Source organism: Xylocopa sonorina, unplaced genomic scaffold (genome assembly GCF_050948175.1).
Source record: "Xylocopa sonorina isolate GNS202 unplaced genomic scaffold, iyXylSono1_principal scaffold0240, whole genome shotgun sequence".
Taxonomy (NCBI): domain Eukaryota; kingdom Metazoa; phylum Arthropoda; class Insecta; order Hymenoptera; family Apidae; genus Xylocopa; species Xylocopa sonorina.
Genome location: NW_027490311.1, coordinates 194,245 through 216,290, shown reverse-complemented (window position 1 = coordinate 216,290; position 22,046 = coordinate 194,245). Strand labels below are relative to the sequence as shown.

The 22,046-nt window shown below is 39.9% G+C and overlaps 1 protein-coding gene and 1 pseudogene across 1 annotated transcript; both read left to right on the top strand.

The window, feature by feature from the left end:
• Positions 1 to 5,154: 5,154 nt before the first annotated feature.
• LOC143432441 (5S ribosomal RNA) lies at positions 5,155 to 5,273 on the top strand (annotated as a pseudogene).
• Positions 5,274 to 11,162: 5,889 nt separating this feature from the next.
• On the top strand, positions 11,163 to 12,014 carry LOC143432438 (uncharacterized). Its single transcript, XM_076909113.1, has 3 exons — positions 11,163 to 11,166; positions 11,383 to 11,619; positions 11,725 to 12,014. The coding sequence occupies exons 1-3, from the start codon at positions 11,163 to 11,165 to the stop codon at positions 12,012 to 12,014; spliced, it is 531 nt and encodes a 176-aa protein (XP_076765228.1).
• Positions 12,015 to 22,046: the final 10,032 nt, after the last annotated feature.

Here is a 22,046-nt window from a genome sequence, read left to right as displayed (position 1 = left end):
TTCAAAATTAATATCGTCATTAACGATCACAAATACCAGTACAGTATATTCTTTTTTCGCCTGCCACATTTATGATTATTACTTAGAAGCGCATGGAGTGGAAACTGTCACAGTAGTTTCGAGAAGCTGATTAATATAAGTTGTTTGCTGTATTATATTATTGTTGGGTATGCATATGAGGACATGCCGATTGTTTTAAGGTTAGTGAAACATTTTATGTAGAATATTAATATTTTGCTTGAAAAGTGATTTACAAAATGGCAATGTGGATTTGAGCTTTCGATTTTCTACATATACATATGTATATACAATCACTCCTGCTAATTTCCGTCACTATACATTTCTCGTATTTATTGCTGTATATAAGTAAGAATAATCTAAATACTATGTTAGTGCCATTTCATTTTTATATATAGGCGAAGCGATAACAAGAATTCATGAACAATTTAAAAAAACTATTCCATGTTTATTATTCCAACTATTCTAAAATATGGATGACTGGGATTAATGGGTTAATATTAAGACATTTTATGAAAAGTAAATACTTTGTATATAATGCTTATGAAAATTTATGATTTTAATATTTTATCGTGCATCTATTGTGTTTAACTCAATGACATTATATTTAAATTTCTTCTAGTTTTTTTTATGAAATCTGATTTAAATTTTTTAGCAACAGGGATAGTAACATAGTAGTATTAAAAAAGAACATAAAAACAAACAATAAATATTTTTATCTGAAATTTTGCATGTGTAATAATGAAAGCGTGAAATCTTTATCAATGATGGTATCTAATACAATTGTAATGCATGGCAAAGCTAAACTTCGTTCATAGCTGCTCTGTTAGCGCTTTATAGTATGAAGGAATGAAATTATTTTTCCATGAAGAAAACCATGTAACAGACAAAAAAAAATGATTTTGAGAAGACTTTACATTTCTACATAGCTATAAGATACATTTAAAAGCGATTTATCAGTTAGGAAGGAAACTATATGCATTTGTATATATTGCATATGATTTACATGTTGTAGGAACAGTTGCGAGTATAGCTAATCATTTGATGAGTGGATTAATAATCTTATATTGTTTAGGCGTATTAAAAATAGTTTGTGACGGTTTTCCCGTTACAATTCGCAAGAAAGGGGGTAATTATACCAGTAATACGGGGGTATATAACAATTTTAATCCGGAGTTAGGTAGGTGTACAAAATATCCGCGTGACTAGACTTTCCGCGGATTCGCCAACGCCAAGTAACAGAACAAATTAATTGCCTAGCCAGTGGGTATTTCGAAGCTGCGAGGTTGGGACTTTTTGGACACCAGCTACTCAAGAAGTAGCAAAAACTAATGGCCTACGCAACCCGGGGAAACTTCGGGGCAGAATAACTCTCGAAACTTCGAAATGCTCCTTCGTTCGACTACGCCTAGCCGAATACGCAAATTCGGGTCGCGGGATACTGAACTCACGGCTTCTTTCTATATTGCCTCGACGCGGAATTACTAACAAGAACTACTGAATGTTACACGGTACGCCGCGAATGACCGGAGATCACCACCCGTTATACGATATAAAATACAATACACGTTATCAGAAATGCGGCAGGGAAAATGGGACGCTTTAGCGTATAAGGACTCACGCTCTCTTTTCCAGATTTCTGGATACTGATTCTCGTTCCTTTTCTTCTCTCTCTCTCTCCACAAAATCGCTCGTTATATCTTTCGTCTGGTCGCTTGCTAGCTCGCTCGCTTAATGCATCCACTGGGGGTCTTCGGATCACCTAGATCTTCCTTAGGGTTCCTTGGTGGGGTAGACTGTACACTTCGGTATCGGTGTTCGGGGCATCGATCGGTGGATTTCGGAGACCTTCTCTTCTCGCCCCCTCGGGTGTCTCCAGGGGGGGTCCTCCTGATCATTTGAACTGCGGCGCGTATCGCGCGCCGCGCTTTCCACGGCTCACCTGCAGATCCGCTGTATATCTTGAATTTCTCTCTTAATGTGTTTAGGGGAGGGGTGGAGGTTCTTCTCACACACAAAAACCATCCTATGCGTCTCCATGGACGATGGTAGCGGTCATATCTTCGCAGGGCCTTGGATCATATCCCTTGGATTTAAGAGTCTCCTCCTTTTACTCACTTTCCGACTCCTCCACCGTCGATCCCGTCACGCTACCTTGGCGCACAGCTCTTCCGCGAACCAGCGGTCTGCCTATCCGATGATGGGACGTTTTCTGGGACGCTTCTGCCATCAGCTCGCCAGTTTAATCCGTAAGATAGAGAGAGAAGGGAAGGGAGGGGGGGGCTGAAGGTTCTACCATCGCGTACTTCACGCTTCTCGCAAATACAGCTATTGCGATGGTCCGCGTCGCGCTTCTCGCATGGGTGGTGATCAGGGAGCTAAGCTAACCGAAGCAGGGCGAGAGGGGGGGGGGGGGTGGTGGTGGTGGTGGTGGTGGTGAAGCGACCTTTGTGACGTCACCACGTCACAAGTTTGTTTTAGTGTTTTGAAGAAATATTGCTGAAGTTATAGTCTTCATTTGATTTGAAGTTGTGAAAATGAGGCAGTAGTATTCTTTTCGTTTTGTTTGTAATTCAATTTTGGAATTTATTTGCATTTGTCTAATTTATCCTACAAGTTTTCTATGGGATTTGAAACCAGAGATTATGGAAATGGATGTAAAACTTTCAAGCCGTCATAGAACGAATATTCCTATACAATTCTTGTCTTTTGCTTAGGATCGTTATGCTGATCAAATTTGAATACATGAACTATTATACTTTTTCTTTATAAACCAAAAATCTACTCTTGTTAGCAAAAGTAATATTTTTCCATCAATCTTGAGATTTTTCAATGAAGTCATTGGCAAAAGTTAATCTTTTTCTTCTATTTATTTCATTTATATATGGCTTTCTTCTTGCCATTTGACTTTGGGTTACTAAATCTATTAAATTTATTTTACTCGTTACTTTATGCATTGTTTCACACTAGTTTTTCCACATTTTTATGATGGATTTCTAAAGCCAATTGTGTGAAGTATTTACACGCAGATTTTTTTAATTGTCTGCGTCATTATAGTATTTCCCTTTCAATCAAAAAACTTTGGGATGGTTTTGTTTTCAAAATTCAATCTGGTCTTATCTTTCATATGTTTTAACAATATTTGTTAAGTCCCAGTGGATTTTACTGTTTGAAATATAGCCACATTTGACAAACAGATATCCGTAGCAGGAATAATCTCCAAAAAGCCACTACTTTCGAAGTCGAGGTAATTACTGTTTATTCCACATACCTACTAAAGGTAGTCGTCGTTTCTTTAAATCTTTGTGCAGTTTTCCTATAAATCAAGTCGAAGCGCTTTTTGGGTGTATTGCTTGCTACGGTCAAGATTAGGACATGCGGAACTCACGTGTGCGTCACCCGAGGGTAAGACTGGGGACCGACGGTTTGGGGCGGTTACTTTATCAGAATTTGCAGTAACCAATAATAGTCTACAGTCGCTTCCCTCACCAAACTTCGAGAAATGTGTAAGGACGAATCCGCATGTCCTAGCTAAAAAAACACACCCACCGGCGAGTCTTTATATACGCCGGAATAGTTAGAGAGTCCATGAAAATAACAAGTATTTGTCGAGAATCAATTTGTCGTGAGAATCAATGTGTCGTGAGAATCACAAGATTTTGTCGAGACTCAAAAGGAATTTGTCGAGAGTCTTAAGGGAGTAACAACCGTACGATATACATACACAAACCTTGTCGACTACACTCCCCATCAGTCACCGAAATACAAACTATAAAAAACATAAGTGGTTAAGGATCATTTTTCAACAAAGTCTAATCCCTTAATCACACCCACGTTAAATCAAACGTCGTGAATTAACAATATTCATGACTATAACTTCATTTATTACAAACAATTGTACTATTCTATAACAACGTTTACCTTTTCCCCTATAATAAATTACAAGTTGTCCCTTTTTCAAAATAAATCTTTTTTTTATGTATTAAATTTCAGATGTTAACAATCTGAGATACAACTTTCTATTAAGGTAAATTTATATTTCAGCAGCTTGTATACAAAACAAAGCTATTTTACTCTTTTAATAATTTTTTTAGTTTACTACGTAGTAGAATCTACTGAAGTGTTAGAATCTTAGTGTTACATCAAAATGATACAACCTTTTGTTTTTAGTATTATATCATAAAATGTTACTTTTGGAAATAAATTTGTTTTGTATTTTCAATCTACAATAAATACAGTTTATCTTTTTACGAAATATTTAACATAATATTTAAATTATTCCTACTTATACATAACAGTAAATGCAGGGAATAAATATATGCATATATGTTCAGGATGATGTATTAAATGCTTATTTCTTTCAAATGCGCCTATGTGACTTCTTCTTCCAAGACTAAAGGTTGACTGCCCAAGAGGACACGGTAAGAGACGAACATGTCCTCTTGGGAAAGTTTCCCCCGTTTTCGTATGGGCCGTTTCTCAAGTTCACTTGGATCTGGTCTATATCACCCATTCAAGACGGACAGGCAACGCCATATATCAATGCATTTCCAGGCATCTCCAGATGCCTATGAAAGATTCTCTCGACTAAGAGTTTATTTTGCATATTCAGGATGTTCGAGATAGGGTGCAAGGATACGAAGTCGTTTTTAGAGCTTTTTTATTTAATGCTTTACCGAGGGATCTCTTTACCTCGTTGGTGCGATATATTTCCCGTGCCTTTCAATTGGTTATTCCCGTTTTTACTAAGTGCTAGTCGCTAACATTTTCTACCCTTAGGCCACCGCCTTCTCAGAGAAGGGTGGTGGTGTCTCTAGTGGGAGCTCACTTTGTCATTACCATATTTGGTCATGTAGCCAGATTTCCGCTGGGCCTGATACCTGTACCGGGTAACCAAAGGTAGCTTGACCATTGCAGTGGTCCCTTTGGAAATCCCCGGTTTATGGCTTCCGCATGTGGCATCGAGACCACTTGAAAAAGTTTATTATCGCATACACGGAAAATGTTAAAAACTCAAAACGGTTCCTCAAAAATGGCTTGATTGCTGCGCATACCATAAAATGTACTAGTTGTTTTTAGCGGAAGACCTTCTATTGTGCTCTACTGCTAGCCGCTACAGTCTGTTGTTTCGTTTTCGTCAATGATCATATCACGTATGACTCACCGGTTCTCGTCCGATCACCGATATTAAGATGCGTTGGGCGTGGATAGAACTTAGATGGCTGACCGCTTGGGAACTCCATGTTTTGTTCGCTTACATCCTTTTTTTTGCCGTTTCTATCTTCTTTATCACTTCTGCGTTTCATTTTCCGTCCATTTCTCTCGAATTTCGCGATCGAAGGGTGAAAGGGGGTTAGAAACGCTCGCTGCGTCGACTATAAAACGAGACACCAGCGAGGGCTCGGCAATTTTATATCTTGCATCGTCAGGTACCAAACTGAACAAGGGAGCAATCCTGCCATGACCCACTCGAATTCACGAGGACCTTACAAGAGCGCGCGACAAAGAGGAAACGTACGACAAAGAACTCGTTGGCAGCATAGAGCAGCGAAAGTGACATCTGTTGCTTGACATTCGTCAACGATCATACCACGAATAACTCACCGGTTCTCGTTTGGAGTTTCATGGCGTTGTGCGAAGAGTGCGGTTCGTCTTAGTAGTAAATATGGAGAACTGAATATACAGTTATAACGCAGCCTTAAATAAATAAGGAAAGAATGCGAAATTACTATACAGTTTTTGTTTTACGTAATAAAACAAACAAAACGGTCGAATTCTCTTTAGCTGATTTACTAAACCAGACATAACCTTTTCACATAGCAACAAGTGCAGACCACGCGGTCGACTAACCTTTTCAGTATAATCGATAGCGATGCAGCACAAACAAACAGTAATCCCGCAGAGAATCAGTTGCTAAGTGGAATAAGAAACGTTTATAAACAAGGGTTAGAAAACTCTCTAAAGAGGAAGTGGTCCAGAGAACCTGAAATGATGCAGCAGGAACGCAAAAGGCTATTATCATATAGAATAGAGACTGTGAATAGGTTCACAGTGCTTACAGAAAGCAAGAATATGGAAACAGATGTTACAACAAACAGCAAACAAAACGAAACAAAAGGTAATTATAAAAACATTGCAAGGAAACTACCACCCTCTATGATGCACGGCATAGTAAAGGACCATAAAAAGTTCATAGAACTAATAAAGAATGTGGTGAGTAACAAATTTTTTATAAAATATCAGAAGGATGCAATTTGCGTGCATCTACAGGATCATACGGATTATGAAAAACTAAAACTAGCTTCGAGAGAAAGGAATTTAAGCTTCTATACACACACGGAGAAGGACGAGAAAAAGAAAGTCTATGTCATAAATGGACTATACGAGAACATAGATGAAATCAAAATGGAACTACAAGAAAAGGGTATCGGCGTGGACAATATTAAACAAGATGAAGGGTACTACAGGAGCATTATACATGATCGCAGTGCCAGTCAGTATACACATCAAACAACTGCATGCAAGTATAACTCATATTTACAACACAAAAATCACATGGAATAACTATATTGCGAAAAGAAAAATAACACAGTATCACACATGTCAAGAATGGGGATATTCAGCCGTTAACTATTACGCGAAACCGGCATGCATGAAGTGTGCTGCAAAACACCATATAAAGGAGTTTGAAAATCCACCAACAACACTAGCAAAATGTGTAAACTGCGGTAAGGATCATCCGACCAATGCTACAGTTTGTATTGCATATCAAAATAGAATAACATGGCTGGACAAATCCAAAACGCCAAAGCAAGATAGTAAAAGTAAACACATGGAAGAAGATGTTTACAAACCCGAGCTAAAATTCATGCATATTTTCCAGAACTGGAAAGAACACAACGAACTAAAACCACATCAACGACACCAATAATACAAATACCAACAACACATAATTATTGGACTCAAAATGGATATGTGGCGGCTACGATTCCGAGTATTTTCTCGTCGTAAATTTTCTAGCGAGATAACAATGCGTTCCCACGACACAGCGCAGGTCTGGTTACCATGGGTTAGCACTTGGCGACCAGGCCGCGCGCTTCCTAAACCCGATACCCGTCTGGTTCGTGTCCATCATCTGGGCCAAGCAATTCTTTCCTTTAAGATTTCGTCGCGACCGAGCGTTGCCCAGTCGCGTACGGTAGATCCTTAACCTTGATTTATTTATGACCAATTTCCGTCCGTTGCGTTTCGTGGAAGCGTTCGCTTTCTCCGTACGCGCATCCATCCTTTTCATTCTTGGCTTTCCCATCCTTTTCTGTACGCATTTTTAAAGGACGACGTTTTCGCCCTCGCGACAGTTCGGTTACAACAGTTCGGTTAGAACAGTTCGGATAGAACAGTTCGTCTAGAACACTTAGTTCGTCTAGAACACTTAGTTCGTCTAGAGCAGTTCGTTTAGAACAACCTTCACATTCGTTGGGAATTGTGAATTCGATTAGAGTTTTAATAGAGTCGCGTAGCGACGTGAAGGAATCATGGCCATAGCACCGCCCCCACTATAAAGAACTTGTTATACTACTATTGTTATTGTTGTTGTTATATTAAAATTGAGAGCAAAAAGTTGAGTGTCATCCTTACTCCCGGTACATCGCCCTCAGATAAAACAAAATAATAGAATGTTATCACACAGATAAGGTGGAGAGTGTTTGTTGCTTCGCTGCCGTCAACGATCATACCACGCAAGTCCAGTCCCAACTCTCGTAGGGTACAGTCATCCCTAGCGACCGACCGGAAAATTACCTCCGACCGCACGGAAAATCTCGCCATAAATGCTCGCGAAATCTGCGAACCCACAATACTCACGTCAAACAAATTATACGACAAGCGTTCCCAGTGACAATACCGCATAAACCTGACAAAACAGGGAACGCAAACACAAAATGTGGGACCTCAGTTCCGCGAGCCGCTAACCATGAGAAAATCGACTGTCGCAGCCAAAAACAAGAACATCATCCCACCGAACTAAGCATAAGAAATCATGAAACAAGTAATACAAGCCTCCCTAACTCCGAAAGCACGCCGTAAAAAACGACCAAGAGCAGAAACCGAATCTGAAATGGGCATTGACATCGAACTCCTTTGCGCTGTTATTGAATGCCCTGAAATCGTCGCCGAAACTCGCGTCCAAGGAAAAACCTCCGCCAATAATTCTCAATGGAACCCCAGCTGGCATCAACCTATTCATCAGCAAATTGAAAAAAATAACGAAAAAGTTCCAGCTAAAGAACATCGGCAGAGCCACCCAGATCCATACCACAAACCCCAAGAACCATCAGCACGTCAGAGCAATGCTCAAACTCAAAAACATAGAATTCCACACATACGGACTCAAATCAGACTTCAGAGGAAATACGTATTCAGAGGTCTCACATCCACCTTTCAGCCATGCGACATACAAAAAGACATCGAGCACCAAACTAACAAGCAGATCACAATCCATCAAATAACCAAAATACTCGATGATGACACAAAAAAGTAGCTCATATTATTTATGGGCGTTAATCACCCAGTACTACAGACCCAGCGCGCATTGCAACTTGAAACAAAGGTGCGTCAGATGCGGAAAAGACCACGCCGCAAAGCATTGCGAGCGCACAAATACGCAAGTTAGATGCGCAAACTGCAATCAGCAACACGTTGCTAGCTACAGGCAATGACCAACGAGGAAAAACTACGGATGGAGAAAAGACCATAAGAGTCACTGACGCATATAACCTCACAATCGTCAACAATACTGGCGTACCAGTTCCATCCCAACAATACCGGAGTAGGACGGACGACCTCTCCTACGCGGAAGCAATCAGGACCTGGATTGTGCACCACTCATCAGCCAATCAACCTTCTGCCGGTCATAAACCCTCCGAAGGCAACCAGGTAGAACCCCCGACGACCATCTCTTGGACACCCATCGGAACTCCTAGAACTTTATGAGGAACTGAACAGCCTAAATATCGCCCAGATCATCTCTGAAATTAAAGCGTTCATGAGGGAGTAGAAGTGTGGCGGCACTCGCCACTAGAGGGACAGCACCGTTTACACTTTCCTGAAAGTACTCGATGACCCATCCTTTCCAATATATAGAAGTTCTGACCTGTCCCTAATATCCCAGCGTCTTAAGGCAGGGCCTGCTAGGTAGCCTTACTGATGAGTCCACTAGCAGGCCCAGGACGAAACGTTCTTCCCCTCTCTTTTCCTTCCTTCTTTCTTCCTCCATTTTTACAGCAAACCGAAGCAACGCCGCTTCAGAAGTAAGCCAACTCAGATACCGAAAAAGCAAAGGCAATCCTAAAATACAGGCGTATATTTGAACAAAATGATTCCTAACCGAACCCAACCACCTACCCTCATGATTTACAATGTACAATACCCCCGATTGTCCCCCCGATTGGCATTGCCTCCGACGATGAGAGGGATATGGTCGTTGAAGAATTCGTTAGGACGGCGAGCCTTGTCGATATAAGCAAATATACTGTAGCGAAACCTTCTGTCAGCAACTTCGATGTTGGCATGCAAAAGAATTGAGTGCGCATGCGCGCCATAGCATATAAAATTCCAGTTCGCAGAGCCATCTGGATTTCAGTTTCACTTGCATTTTTTTACCCTCTATCTACCCAACTTATTTTTACATACACATATATATCTCATAGCATATTTATTTCTTTATTTATTTATTTATATTGTGACGTGGTGATGTCAGAAGACTGGACCCCCCCTTTTGTTAGCTTTAGCTCGCTGATCACCACCCGTGGGAGGAGCGCGACACGGACCATCACGATAGCAGTATTTACGAAAGGCGTAAAATATGCGTTGTGAGGGCCTTTTCCCTTCCCCCCTCTTTTCTCTTTCTCTATTTTATGGTTTCGTCTGACAAGATGGAAGAAGGAACGACCATGGAAAAGATGTCCTTCTGGCGGACTATCAGACCGCGGGTTTATGAAAGGCCTGACTGACTGTGAAGTCATGAGGGGCTCGACGGTGGAAGAGTCAAAAACTTGATCAATTAAGGAGACCCCTCAACCCGAGGAACATTAAAATAGGCTCTGCAATGATGTGTCCTAGACCGAATGGCCCAGATGTGGCACGCATCGAAGAGACGCTGGGAAAGATGAAGTTAACACTCAATTGCCACGAGTCGGTGTCCTAGACCAAATAGCTCTTATGTGGCAAGTGTCCGATGAACGTCATAAACATCCCACTCCCGCTAACGGCATATGAGGAACATAGTTCGAAGTAGGGACATACAAATCGTCGAAGACTGAAAATTAGCGATGATCTAAATACACAAAAGGCCTCGCTCTGTAATACCAGAAAAACGAGACCCTATATATTTCGAGAGACGTATATTTCTGCTCACTGTAGAAACAGTGCATAGCTGCATAGCTTCACTGCCAACTGCTTGCGTCGAGCGATTCTCCTCCCTTGTATTAGGATTCACAGTCTTCTGAACGAGAAATACATCGTTCAAAAAATCCAGTCGAAATTTGCTTCGACAGACAATTCCTCAGTCGGTCAAAGTCCTTCTTTCATGAAATAAAAAGACCAGGGTCAGAGTGAGCGTGCACGCGTGCATGTAGTGAGTTCGCCTCCCCGAGTTTCCCCGTGGATGCTCCGTCGGTTAGGATACGTCCCTGGAGACGGAGTAACTGAGGGACTCACCCGCGGAAAAGGCACCGTAGCACATCTGGATTTTTCCATCGCCCGTTTCAGTGCCACGGTGTAAACTGGGAGGTTGAGGACAAACCAATTGGCATATACCCGTATCGGTGAGGTGGCAAGTCGGACACCGTCCGGGTGCTAGACTAATGATAAATCCCGATACATTATATTAAAGATATGTTTCCCGTTCTCCGCGCTTAATTTGTAACCTCTTTGTCGAGCTCCGTTTGCGGATTGTAACGGATTTCCGTCACAAAAATTTGGCGCCCAATTTGGGCCCTGAGAATTTTCGACAAGAAAGTGCTCGCCTCGACGGGACACAACCGGTATTAGAGATTTGAACTGTAACGTTCGAGAGTTCTGTTTACGGGTCGTAGTGACCTATTGGGAACGTTACCATTTTTCTTTGTTCGAGCGAGGATCACCACATGCGTTATCGCTCCGGCGTATAATATTTCAAGGCCGCTACTGTTGACTGCCGGTTGCTAGGTCGGATTCACAGGAATTGAAGATTCAAAATTTGTCTTCCTGTTAACACTTTGACTGCTACGCCAAAATCATGTTTTGTTCGGGACGCCACGGGAGTCCATTTATTATTTACAGCATATATGGCAAAATAAAAATTAATTGATTGCAATATTCATTTAGTAGGAACTCTAAGAAGAGATAGAAAGGGAATACCTGTCGACGTCAAATTTAAAAAATTGAAACAAGGTGAACTTATCGTTATGCAAAATAAGAAGGGGATTATGATCCTCAAGTGGAAAAACAAAAGAGACATTTTTATGCCTTCAATGAAACATTTAGCCGAAATGGTAGAGGTCCGCAAAAAATATTATGTTTGTGATAAACCAGTAGTAGGTGTAGACTACAACAAAGGAAAATGTACTGTAGATTTATCAGATCAAATGATAGCGTATTCTACACCACATAGAGGAACCCTCAAGTAGTACAAAAAATTAGCTTTAGAGTTATTATTGAATACATCAGTCTCGAACGCGCCGATACTCTATAATCTCGCAACGAAAACAAAAATCAAGGTACCAGAATTTAGAATGGCACTCGCAATGTACCTTACACAGTGCCATTCACCAACACTGTTAAATACACCTGTTCGACGAAGATTGCTGCACGAAATGCAGAAGAAAGAAGGGCAAGCGTACCTGGAACGAAAATTTTGCAAAGAGTGTTATAAAGAAAAAGTCAAACTGTTAGGATCAAAAATTGCTAAAAATCGGACCAGAAAGGTGACCACCTACTGTCCAGATTGCGTTGATTGACGCCACATTTGTGATTAAAGTATTTTAACAAAGTGCACCGTTAGATGCAAGACTAGTTCTAATGTTTTCTTTTATTGATGTTCTAATAAAAATTTTCAATTGTTCAATAAGGCACTTTTTATTTCAAAGTATCTTCTATATATCGGCCATATTCAAAATGCACTAACTGTCAATTCTCATTCATTTTTTACAATTGTAAACAGTTGAAGCGCTCCGGCCACCAATGACAACCGTGGCGTCACAAGAAATATCGTGGCCGGTCATATATGACCAACATGGCAGTCAAAGTGTTAACCTTCTTGGGCCATTTCAGTGAGAGTAGTTCTGGCTTCCTTTTCATTTTAAGACATGACACCGACATCCGTGGAGTCTCTGAAACTCCTTTAGGCACTAAGAAAATACAAAGACACCGCCGAATATATTAAACTAAAGTTAAACGGACTCACAGCCCAAGTGTGAGTAATTGGTTGTAGGGGAGCAGCAGTGCCAAAATATACGGTGATGGGTATGAAATCCTGTATGAAATGATGTTTATCCTGGACATATGGACCATGGCAACTTTTCAAAGATATTAAAAGCGATGAAGCTGACTGACTCGTCGTATGGTCAGTCACTACACGGTAATGGTAGGCTATTGACTAAGGAAGTTCTCATTGCCATTAACTATCAAGGGACTACTGACATCCTGGATACTGACCACACCTTAAGACAGTATATTGAACTTAATGACCAATGGTATGATGAGTGCCTATATCAGATAGATTTATGGAGATTGGGACAGTCAGGGGGGATTTACTTCACGTGTAGACCAAAGAACGAACCGAAGAAGAAGAAGAAGACAGAAAACGACGATTACTTGTGGGCAAGAATTTACAAGAGCTGGAAGAGCTAAATGAAGAGGGTCATCCAGTGTCATTCCAGTGTTACCATAGAGGAACGGATGGCTGAGGCCTATTGGTTGGCAGGCTTTTACCCAGAAGATATTCAACCCGCCATAATACAGAGTTTCAAGGAGATGACATACCCAATTGTGATAGACGATGTCGGTAATGTTTGGTTACGTAGAAGTTAGCGTGGCTCAAGAGAGTTAGTAACATCAGTAGACAACACTAAGCTAGTAGTTTGCAACACTTTGGTGGCGATAGTTTATGCAACTGGTTTGACAATAGAAGAATTGGTTGAGACAATGGGTGAATTGACCTATGAATTATCTGGGAGAATGCCAGGCCAAACCAAGGTCATTGAGCTGACTATGTTGAGTCAGTTGTCTGACGGAGACGATACAATCATCATCCGGCCTGCTAGACTTATAGACCTCATAGAAGCTGGTATAGAAAAGCCCTTGAGAAGGTAGAGAAAAAGCGTTAGATCTGGCGAAAAAAGTGGTATGAACATGACAACAAAGTTCTCAGGATTAGAATTTTGTAGCCACAATTACTCACTGGTTCTTACAGGACTGAACAATATGCCTGTTAGGGCTGGTCAGTTGAACCAGAGATTGCGATCAGACGAACATACACGTGCATGGTTTCTTCCAAGTCGGCCTGTATCTAATATCTTTAGAAAAATGAAACTAACATTAAAAACCAATACAGAAATCTAGAAACCAGAAGATGAAGAATGTGTACTCATCACCTGGTCGAAGATAGTGAGGGCAATGTAACGGGAGTAAGGAATCACCCTCAACCTTTTTGCTCTCAATTTAATATAAAACGGTCAACAATAGCGAAACAAGTCTTTAAATATTGGGGGCGGTGCTATGGCCACGATTCCTTTCACGTCGCTACGCGACTCTAATGAAACTCTAATCGACCTCACAATTCTAAACGAATATGGAGGTTGTTCTAAACGAACAGTTCTAGACGAACCGGGTGTTCTAGCCGAACTGTTCTAACCGAACTATTCTGACCGAATCGTTCAAACCGAACTATCGCGAGGACGAAAATGTCGTCCCTTAAAAATGCGTATAGAAGAGGATGGGAAAGCCAAGAATGCAAAGGATGGATGCACGGACGGGGAGAGTGAACGCTTCCACGAAACGCAACGGACGGAAATTGGTCATAAATAAACCAAGTTTAAGGATCTGCCGTACGCGACTGGGCAACGCTCAGTCGCGACGAAATCTCAAAGGAAACAATTGCTTGGCCCGGATGATGGACACGAACCAGACGGGTATCGGGTTTAGGAAGCGCGCGGGCCTGGTCGCCAAGTGCTAACCCGCGGTGACCAGACCTGCGCTGTGTCGTGGGACCGCATTGTTATCTCGCTAGAAAATTTACGACGAGAAAATACTCGGAATCATAGCCGCCACAATAGTATCATATTTGTTATTATACCCACATATAAGGCCGGTTAGACATAGCCTTAGCGACGGGACAGGGCGGACCGGGCACTCGTTGTCGAGTGAGACCACGTTGTTTTCCTTATTAGTACCCGTAAGTATCCGACTTCCTATTCCCGTCCCTGTTATCGGGTCGCGCAAGGAATAATTAGGGTAATTGAAAAAACAAAGATCAGTATTGAGATAGTTATTGAGTTGGAGCAAGACACGCAATACGCTGTACATCTAACCGCTTCTTCGTTCCCTTTCCTTGTTGTCCCTTCTTTTCGGTCCACTATCCCGATGCGATACTGAATGAGTGCAAGTGTGAGTGCTTGTTCAGGTTGACTAAGAGACAACATTTGGCACCTTCTTTTATGCTAAAGAAGCCGTGACGTCAGTATCCCGCGGGTCGTAATTGCGTACTCGACTAGCTGTGGCCGAGATAAGGAGCCCTTCGAAGCTACGAGATTCATCCATTCTCGTAATTTTCAGATTCGCGTAGTCCCTTTTGAGTGCTACACTTCGTGTAGCTAGCGTCCTCGCGTTTCGAGTTACTTCGTAGCTCGAAGTCCTCCCAATAAGCCGACTATTTTGTGTCCGCGAACACACCCAAACTTGTACGTAGACGAGTATCTCATAGCGAGAGATCGAGTTATATTGAAATCTGTTTTAACCGATACTGTGTTCGTGTAGTTAATCCCTCCCCGAGCTCCCCGGGCGAGGATACGCCGGAACTTCTTCATAACATTCATATGATTTTTAATAAATAATGAAATATGATTAGCATTACTTTATCCTTTCTTTATTTCGTCATCTGATTTTTGTAAATACCATTTGAAATTTTGGTTTTTATGAGCTTTTTCTCAAACCTTAGAAAATTCGTCAAATTGACCCGGTAATCTTCGCATAAGTATGAAACTTTTTTGCAATATTGTACCAAATATATCATTAGCTCTTAATATATTATAGAATATTAATTGTAGGACTAACTTGGCGCTCGGCGGACGCGCGTGCCTGCCACTGAACGTCCCATCCTTTCCATGAGATCCCGCACTACTCAGCTTATAAAATTTCTTTCAAAATTGAATATTCATAGATAAGAAATTTCAAAAAAAATTCAAAGAGTAGGAAAGTAATTCAAAAACATTAAATACTATTGACCTATACTCTTATGCATTGACATCAATATTACAGGAAAAAGAAGAAATAATTTGTACTAATAAAGTTACTACCAAAACTTGTTGATTCATCGGCTTTTGGTTTTCATTAACTTGACCATTCTTGATTTCCGCCAAGATCATTGAGGATTCAAAAGTAAATATGTACGTACTGTGAATAGAAACTAATATAAATTGTAGTAAAAAATATGTAATGCAATAATTGTAAAATACAATGAACTCACAAGTTTAATTAATATTTCCTGTGGGATATGATATAACAGATCACGATACATATTTTTAAAATGATAGTATTTTTTAGGCGCATATGTGTATGGTGTCTGTAAAACTCGATCAATATTGATCGTAAATAAGCAAAAGATCGACCATCTAAAATCCATCGATGATACTAAATATGATTAGAATTAAACCAATATTTTTCAATTTAAAATCAATAACTCTGTTTATGCTTCACGATTTCGCGATTCGTAATTACAGAGTGCATTATGAACATATGTGCACTCTCCTGAAATAATACCAATTTATAGACAATCTTTAAAAATAAATCGTAACGCTCTGGAATCACAAAATCGCTTTTTTCATCAGAACGAAACACATTTGTTAAGGTAGAACGCTGTTACTGCAAGAAGATATACTACACAATTATTTAGAAACAGGACATGCTCTTCGCAAAAACATACATTTGCTGCCACACCGATAAGTTTTCGTTATCTAATAAATGTGAAAGCAATAATTTATTTGGCTCATATTCAAATGCTACGACCAATATACTGCATCCAGATAATTCCGGGATCGAAGAAAAATGCCTGCCTACGATATTTTCTTCCTTAGAATTTATTCTTCAAAATTTTTTCGTTACAATCTTCATTTACTGTAAATAACCTTTTACTGTAAATAATCGATCTTCTGATATCCTATCTTGCGTCTCACATTTCCAAATGGGACAACGAAAAATCACCTAAGCATCTTCCAATTAGTCCGAAAATTGTTCTCTGGACTAACATAGTACGTGTAGATAGCACTGTACGTGACAACTACTGGCTTGTGGCTATGTAAATGTAACTGCTAGCCAGCTTCAGAATTCTTTGTTGCGCATTAAGCGTCGCTTGTTTAATTTTCACAGCAGAAATAAGCTTTGATGCGATTTTCTTTTCCTTCCATTTTTTGTCATTAGCACTGAAGTATTACAATACTTTCCAAACGTGTATTGTTTGTTGGTGATGTTAATCTTTTCAAAGGGATACCATTTTATCACTATGCTCAAAACTCCACTGACAATTCGTGTAGGATTGCAGGTATCTTGTTAAACTTCCTATCCGGATTCGCAATAAGGAGAACAGAACTTCGCCTTGGACACCATCAGATGTCATTAGTTGGACCGAGCAGTCAAGAAAGAGTGGTTAATGTGGCCCAATATGGAATTTATGATTGCCATCATATCCCCTATGACAGTATTAGCTTTTCACCAGAAAAGAGAGACTCAGTGACCCACTTTTTTGGTCCGTTAACTACTTTCTTATGTTACCTGATATCAGATAGACAGAGTTTCATACGGTAAGTGCGCTTAGTAAGCGCTTCGTACTTCAGTTCCATGCAACAGGAAGGGGCTTCATAGTGTCTACGAGTCGAAGTAACGGAGTTCTAACGCTTCATGCAATGCCATGGTGCATCTTTTTCCATCGTTTCAGAGTAAGTAAGCTGTAATCTTCTATGCATAGCATTATGCTTATCTTTATCTTCATTTCTAAAGAATATGAATTCTATAGTTCCATGCAACAGGATGGCGCTTCATAGTGTCTGCACGTCAAAACAGTAGAGTTCTAATGCTCCATGCTATGTGTTGGCTCATCTAATTTCAACGTTTCAAAGTAAGTAAGCTGTAATCTTTTGTGCATAGTATTATGCTTATCTGCTCTTACATTTCAAAATAGTGTGGATTCTTCAGTTCCATACAACAGGATGGCGCTTCATAGCGTCAGCGTGTTAAAGCAATAGAGTTCTAATGCTTCAAGGAATGCGATGGCGTACCTCATTTGAATGTATCAAAGTAAGGAAGCTGTAATCTTTGATTCATAGCATTATGCTTATCTGCTTCTACACATAAAAGGAATGTGAATTCTAGAGTTCTATGCATCAGGAGGTGACTTCATTTTGTCTGCGTGTTAAATGCAATGGAGATCTAATGCTCCATGCAAAGCGATGGCGCATCACATTTCAACGTTTCACATTAAGTAAGCAGTATTCCTCTGTACATAGCACTATGTTTATCTGCTTCTGCGCTTAGAAAGAATACGAAATATATAGTTCCATGCAACGGGATGGCGCAGCAAAGTGTCTACGTGTCAGAGCATTAAAGTTCCAATGCTTCACGCATGGCGATGACGCATCTCATTTCAACATCACAAAGTAAGTAAGCTACATCTTCTGCAGAATGTATTTTAAGAAGACTTTCGGTTTTAAAGTCCTCATTGCTCATTTATGTTATATCTTCTTCACTTCCAACTGTATACTACCCAAGAGGACACGGTTAAGGGTGAACGTGTCCTCTTGGAGAAGTTTTTCCCACTTCCGTGTGGGCCGTTTCCCACACGCACTTGTGTCTGGTCTATGTCACTCACTCAAGACGAGCAGGCAATGCCATAAACTAGAGCCCAAAAGCCTACAATTCGGCCAATCCTGACCATAGTGGCCGTCCTCAGTCTCTTAGATACAACTTCTTTTCGAATATATACAAAGTACCTATCCCTATTAATATATACAAAGTACCTATCCTTAATATTATATACAAAAATACCTATCCACAATTATTAACAAACATACAAAATGAAATTATAGCTACATCTATAACCAGGCTATTTACATTGAAGATCCAAAAGGAAAGACAATGAATAAATAAATTAACTTGCGAGAAAATCAAGCTCATAAGGAACATGAAAAAAAATAAAAACAATAAACTAATGTATATCCTAACCTAATATCTAATTATTAAAATTAGCGTCGTTTTCTAATATTAAATAGCACACGTATCTGTGCCCACGCAACTATTATTCTAATATACTGATATACAAACTAATAACACATTAACATACCAATATACATATGTTTACCTACAACACATACAAATATGGTTACTATCTTAAAATATATAATCTTACTTAACCGCTTTCTAAAATATGTATTAAAACAACTATGATTTAGGTGTTAACCTCCTAGTTCGCCTGAATCCATGACTTCATCTGGTCTTGTCCTACGATTTCTGTAAATGGTACGCGGGTCAGCTAGAATCCTTCTACGTCTGTTACGATATATCTATCCCTATCTAATATTTTCTTTATACTATAGGGGCCCTTAAATTTCGGTATTAGCTTTTTGTTTACTCCCAGTGTCGAATCTACATTACGAATTACTACGTAATCTCCAACTCTATATTCGGTTGCTTTTTTATGCTTATGTTATATGTGCGTTCATTTGCTAGCTGTGAGTTTGCAATGCTCATCGCCGCCTCTCTTCGTACGGATTGAGGATCCCTATGTGCTTCCCCTTCGACTTCTAGGTTCGCTCGTAGGTTGTCTGGCACGTTGCCGTTCTGAATTATAACGAATAGTAATTCCGAGAGGCATTTGCCCGTCGATCGGCAGATCGTGTTGTTTAAAGCATATTCTACTTTCCCTACGACCCGGTCCCATTTCCCAGGTGTTTCCGATGATATTGCTAGGATTGGAGTAATAATTCTGTTATCTCGCTCAACCTGTCCTTTTGCCCGCGGAGTTCCTACTGCAAGTAGCACGTGCTCTACTCGGTTGTTTTCTATGAACTCTTTGAATGCACTCGACGTAAATGTTATTCCTCTATCACTAATCAGTCGTCTGGGTGTAATGTATGTTCTGAAGTATTTTATTAAAAATTCTATCGCTTCCTCTGATTTTGTAGTTTTGCAAAGATATAATCTAACAAATTTCGTAAATCCGTCTATGATAACTAATATAAATTTATAGTTTCTGCCGCTCTTTTCCAAGGGACCATAGTGGTCGACATGGATCGTTTGTATCGGCAAGTCACCCTTTTGCAGGCTATGTAAGTTACCTTCCTGTTTGTCACTAAGTGGAGAAAAATTCGATATATTTTAAGCAATTTCCAATGTACTGTCGGACTTTCTGCCGCATTTTCGGAAACTAATACACTCTGGTTATATATTCTACTACTTTATCGACTCCTAAGTGTCTTAAATTGTCATGACATGTTCTAATTATATTATTTTCTAAGCAAGCCGGTACATAAGATAATAACTTGTTGTTTCCTATTCTCTTGTAGACTAACCCACCCTTAATTCGTAATATTTATCTTCGCTTATTTCTAATCGGTTTCGCAGTTCACGAATAGTCTGATCTTGGTATTGTTTATTTGAGAGCGTTTGTTCCAGTGTGTCTGATTTTAGTATCAGCATCGCGTTATAGCGACTTAATGTGTCTACGTGCAATATCTTAGTTCCGCTTCTATGTTCGATTGTATAATCATAATCTTGCAAAGACATTGCCCAACGTGATATTCGCGGATTAACATTTTGTTTGCTGAGTGTTAATCTAAATCTATCGCAGTCAGTTATTATTTTAAGTGGGATACCGGATAACTAAATATGGAATCCTTTAATTGCGTAAACTACTGCTAAACATTCAAGTTCGAAGCTGTGGTATTTTCCTTCTTGCGTCGCCGTTCTTTTACTAAAATAAAATACTAGTTTAAAAACCTTATTTGGCTGTTTCTACAGCAAAATTGCACCGAATCCACTACTACTCGCATCATAATGCAGTTCTATTTCCAACTTCGGCGAATAAATTGCTAACACCGGATCCTTTGTCAAACATTGTTTTAACGCGACGAGTGCTTGGTTCTCCTCTGGCCCAACACGAAAAACGGTAATTTTTCTTAAAAGATTACTGTACTAAGGTAAATCACATATTGGTCTTGCAGTAATTGATTAATCCTTAATAAATTTCCGGAAATAGCTTCCTAAACCTATAAAGCGTTGCGCTTCATTAGCGTTTTTGGATACCAGGTAATCTACAATGGAATCGATGTTTTCCTTTGCTGGTGATATGCTGTTATTACTAATTGAGTATCCTAAATAAACAATCTGTTGGAATAAAAACGAACATTTATCTAATCTAAATTACAAATTATGCTGGTTTGCTAGTCTAAATACCTCTTTCAAAATATCCAGATGTTCGTTAACAGTTTCTGTTGCTATTAAAATATCGTCAAGGTACAATAAAATTTTATTCTGTGTTATTAAGTCATTGAAAATTTCGTTCAGATATCTTTAGAAAATACGGAGTCCGTTGGTTAAGCTAAATGGCATCTTCAGGTATTCATAAAGGTGTCGTAAATTACGTGTATTTAATAAATGATTCCAAGACTTTCACGTGGTGGAATCCGTTTGTTTTTTCTAATTTTGAAAAATATAATTTATCTCTAAGCTGATCTATATAGTCATCGATTAGTGATACCGGAAAATTGTTTCTAATTGTATTTTTATTTATCTCGCCATAATCTACGCAAAGTCGAATTTCTACGGTTTTCTTCCTTACTAATACTATTGGGCTGGCACATGGCGTGTTACTCGGTCAGACGATGCCCTCCTTCAACAAATCATCTAAAAGTGTCCGCAATTTTTCTTTGTCCGGAAAAGCTAATTTCCGTGGTCTAAAAATAATTGGCTTATACATTTTTAATGCAATTACGGCCTCGATTGAACATGGACTGTGCCCTTCCCTGTTTATTTCATTGCAGCTATTTTGATTTATTTGTTTTATTGTATTAGCACTATCGCTGTCTACTTAAGGATCAGTCTGCAGTTCGTATTTCGCTGAAGTTGGGTTTCCCAGATATTCTACTTGTAGTATTTGTCTAATAACAGTCTCCATCCCTGAGTCGCAGCGCTCATTTTCTTTTACTCTAACCTCTACCGACTGTTCCCCGAATACTACCGAGATTGTTGGTGAATGAATAAAATCTCGGCCTAATAATGCGGCGTAGATCATTGTTGAGTCCGGTACAACGTGAAATTTTATCGCTACCCTTGTCTTATCTATGCAAACAACGGTTGTCATTGCGCCTACTATATTTACTACGGAATTGTTGATACCGTAATATTTCTTTAGTTTGACCGGTTCTAATTGAAAGGAGGAGCAGCAGGAGGGCAGCAGGCTTTCCTTAATTAAACTAATGGACGATCCCGAGTCGAGAATTGCTGTCACGGCTAAATTGGTTACCATCTCGCAATTGTCCTGGACTGTGCAGGTCATCGTCGTCAAATAGAGTGTCTCTGCATCCGGTTGAACAAGGTATGCCGTCGTGGTGCCTTGCGTCGGAGTCGGGGCTAGTGCGGATGTCGGTGCTCGTCGTGGTCGTTGTACCTGCGATGTCGAGGGTCGCTGCGGACAGTCCTTTGCTCGATGCGTTTTTTCTTCAATCGTGAAGAAGGAACCCCAACCCAGCTTCGGTCTCCGGCAGTCCTTCTTCCAATGCCCCGTC

Coding starts and splice junctions, on each gene's coding strand:
- LOC143432438 (XM_076909113.1), top strand. Junction 11,620..11,724: donor AGACTACAACAAAGGAAAAT/GTACTGTAGATT, acceptor TGAATACATCAG/TCTCGAACGCGCCGATACTC.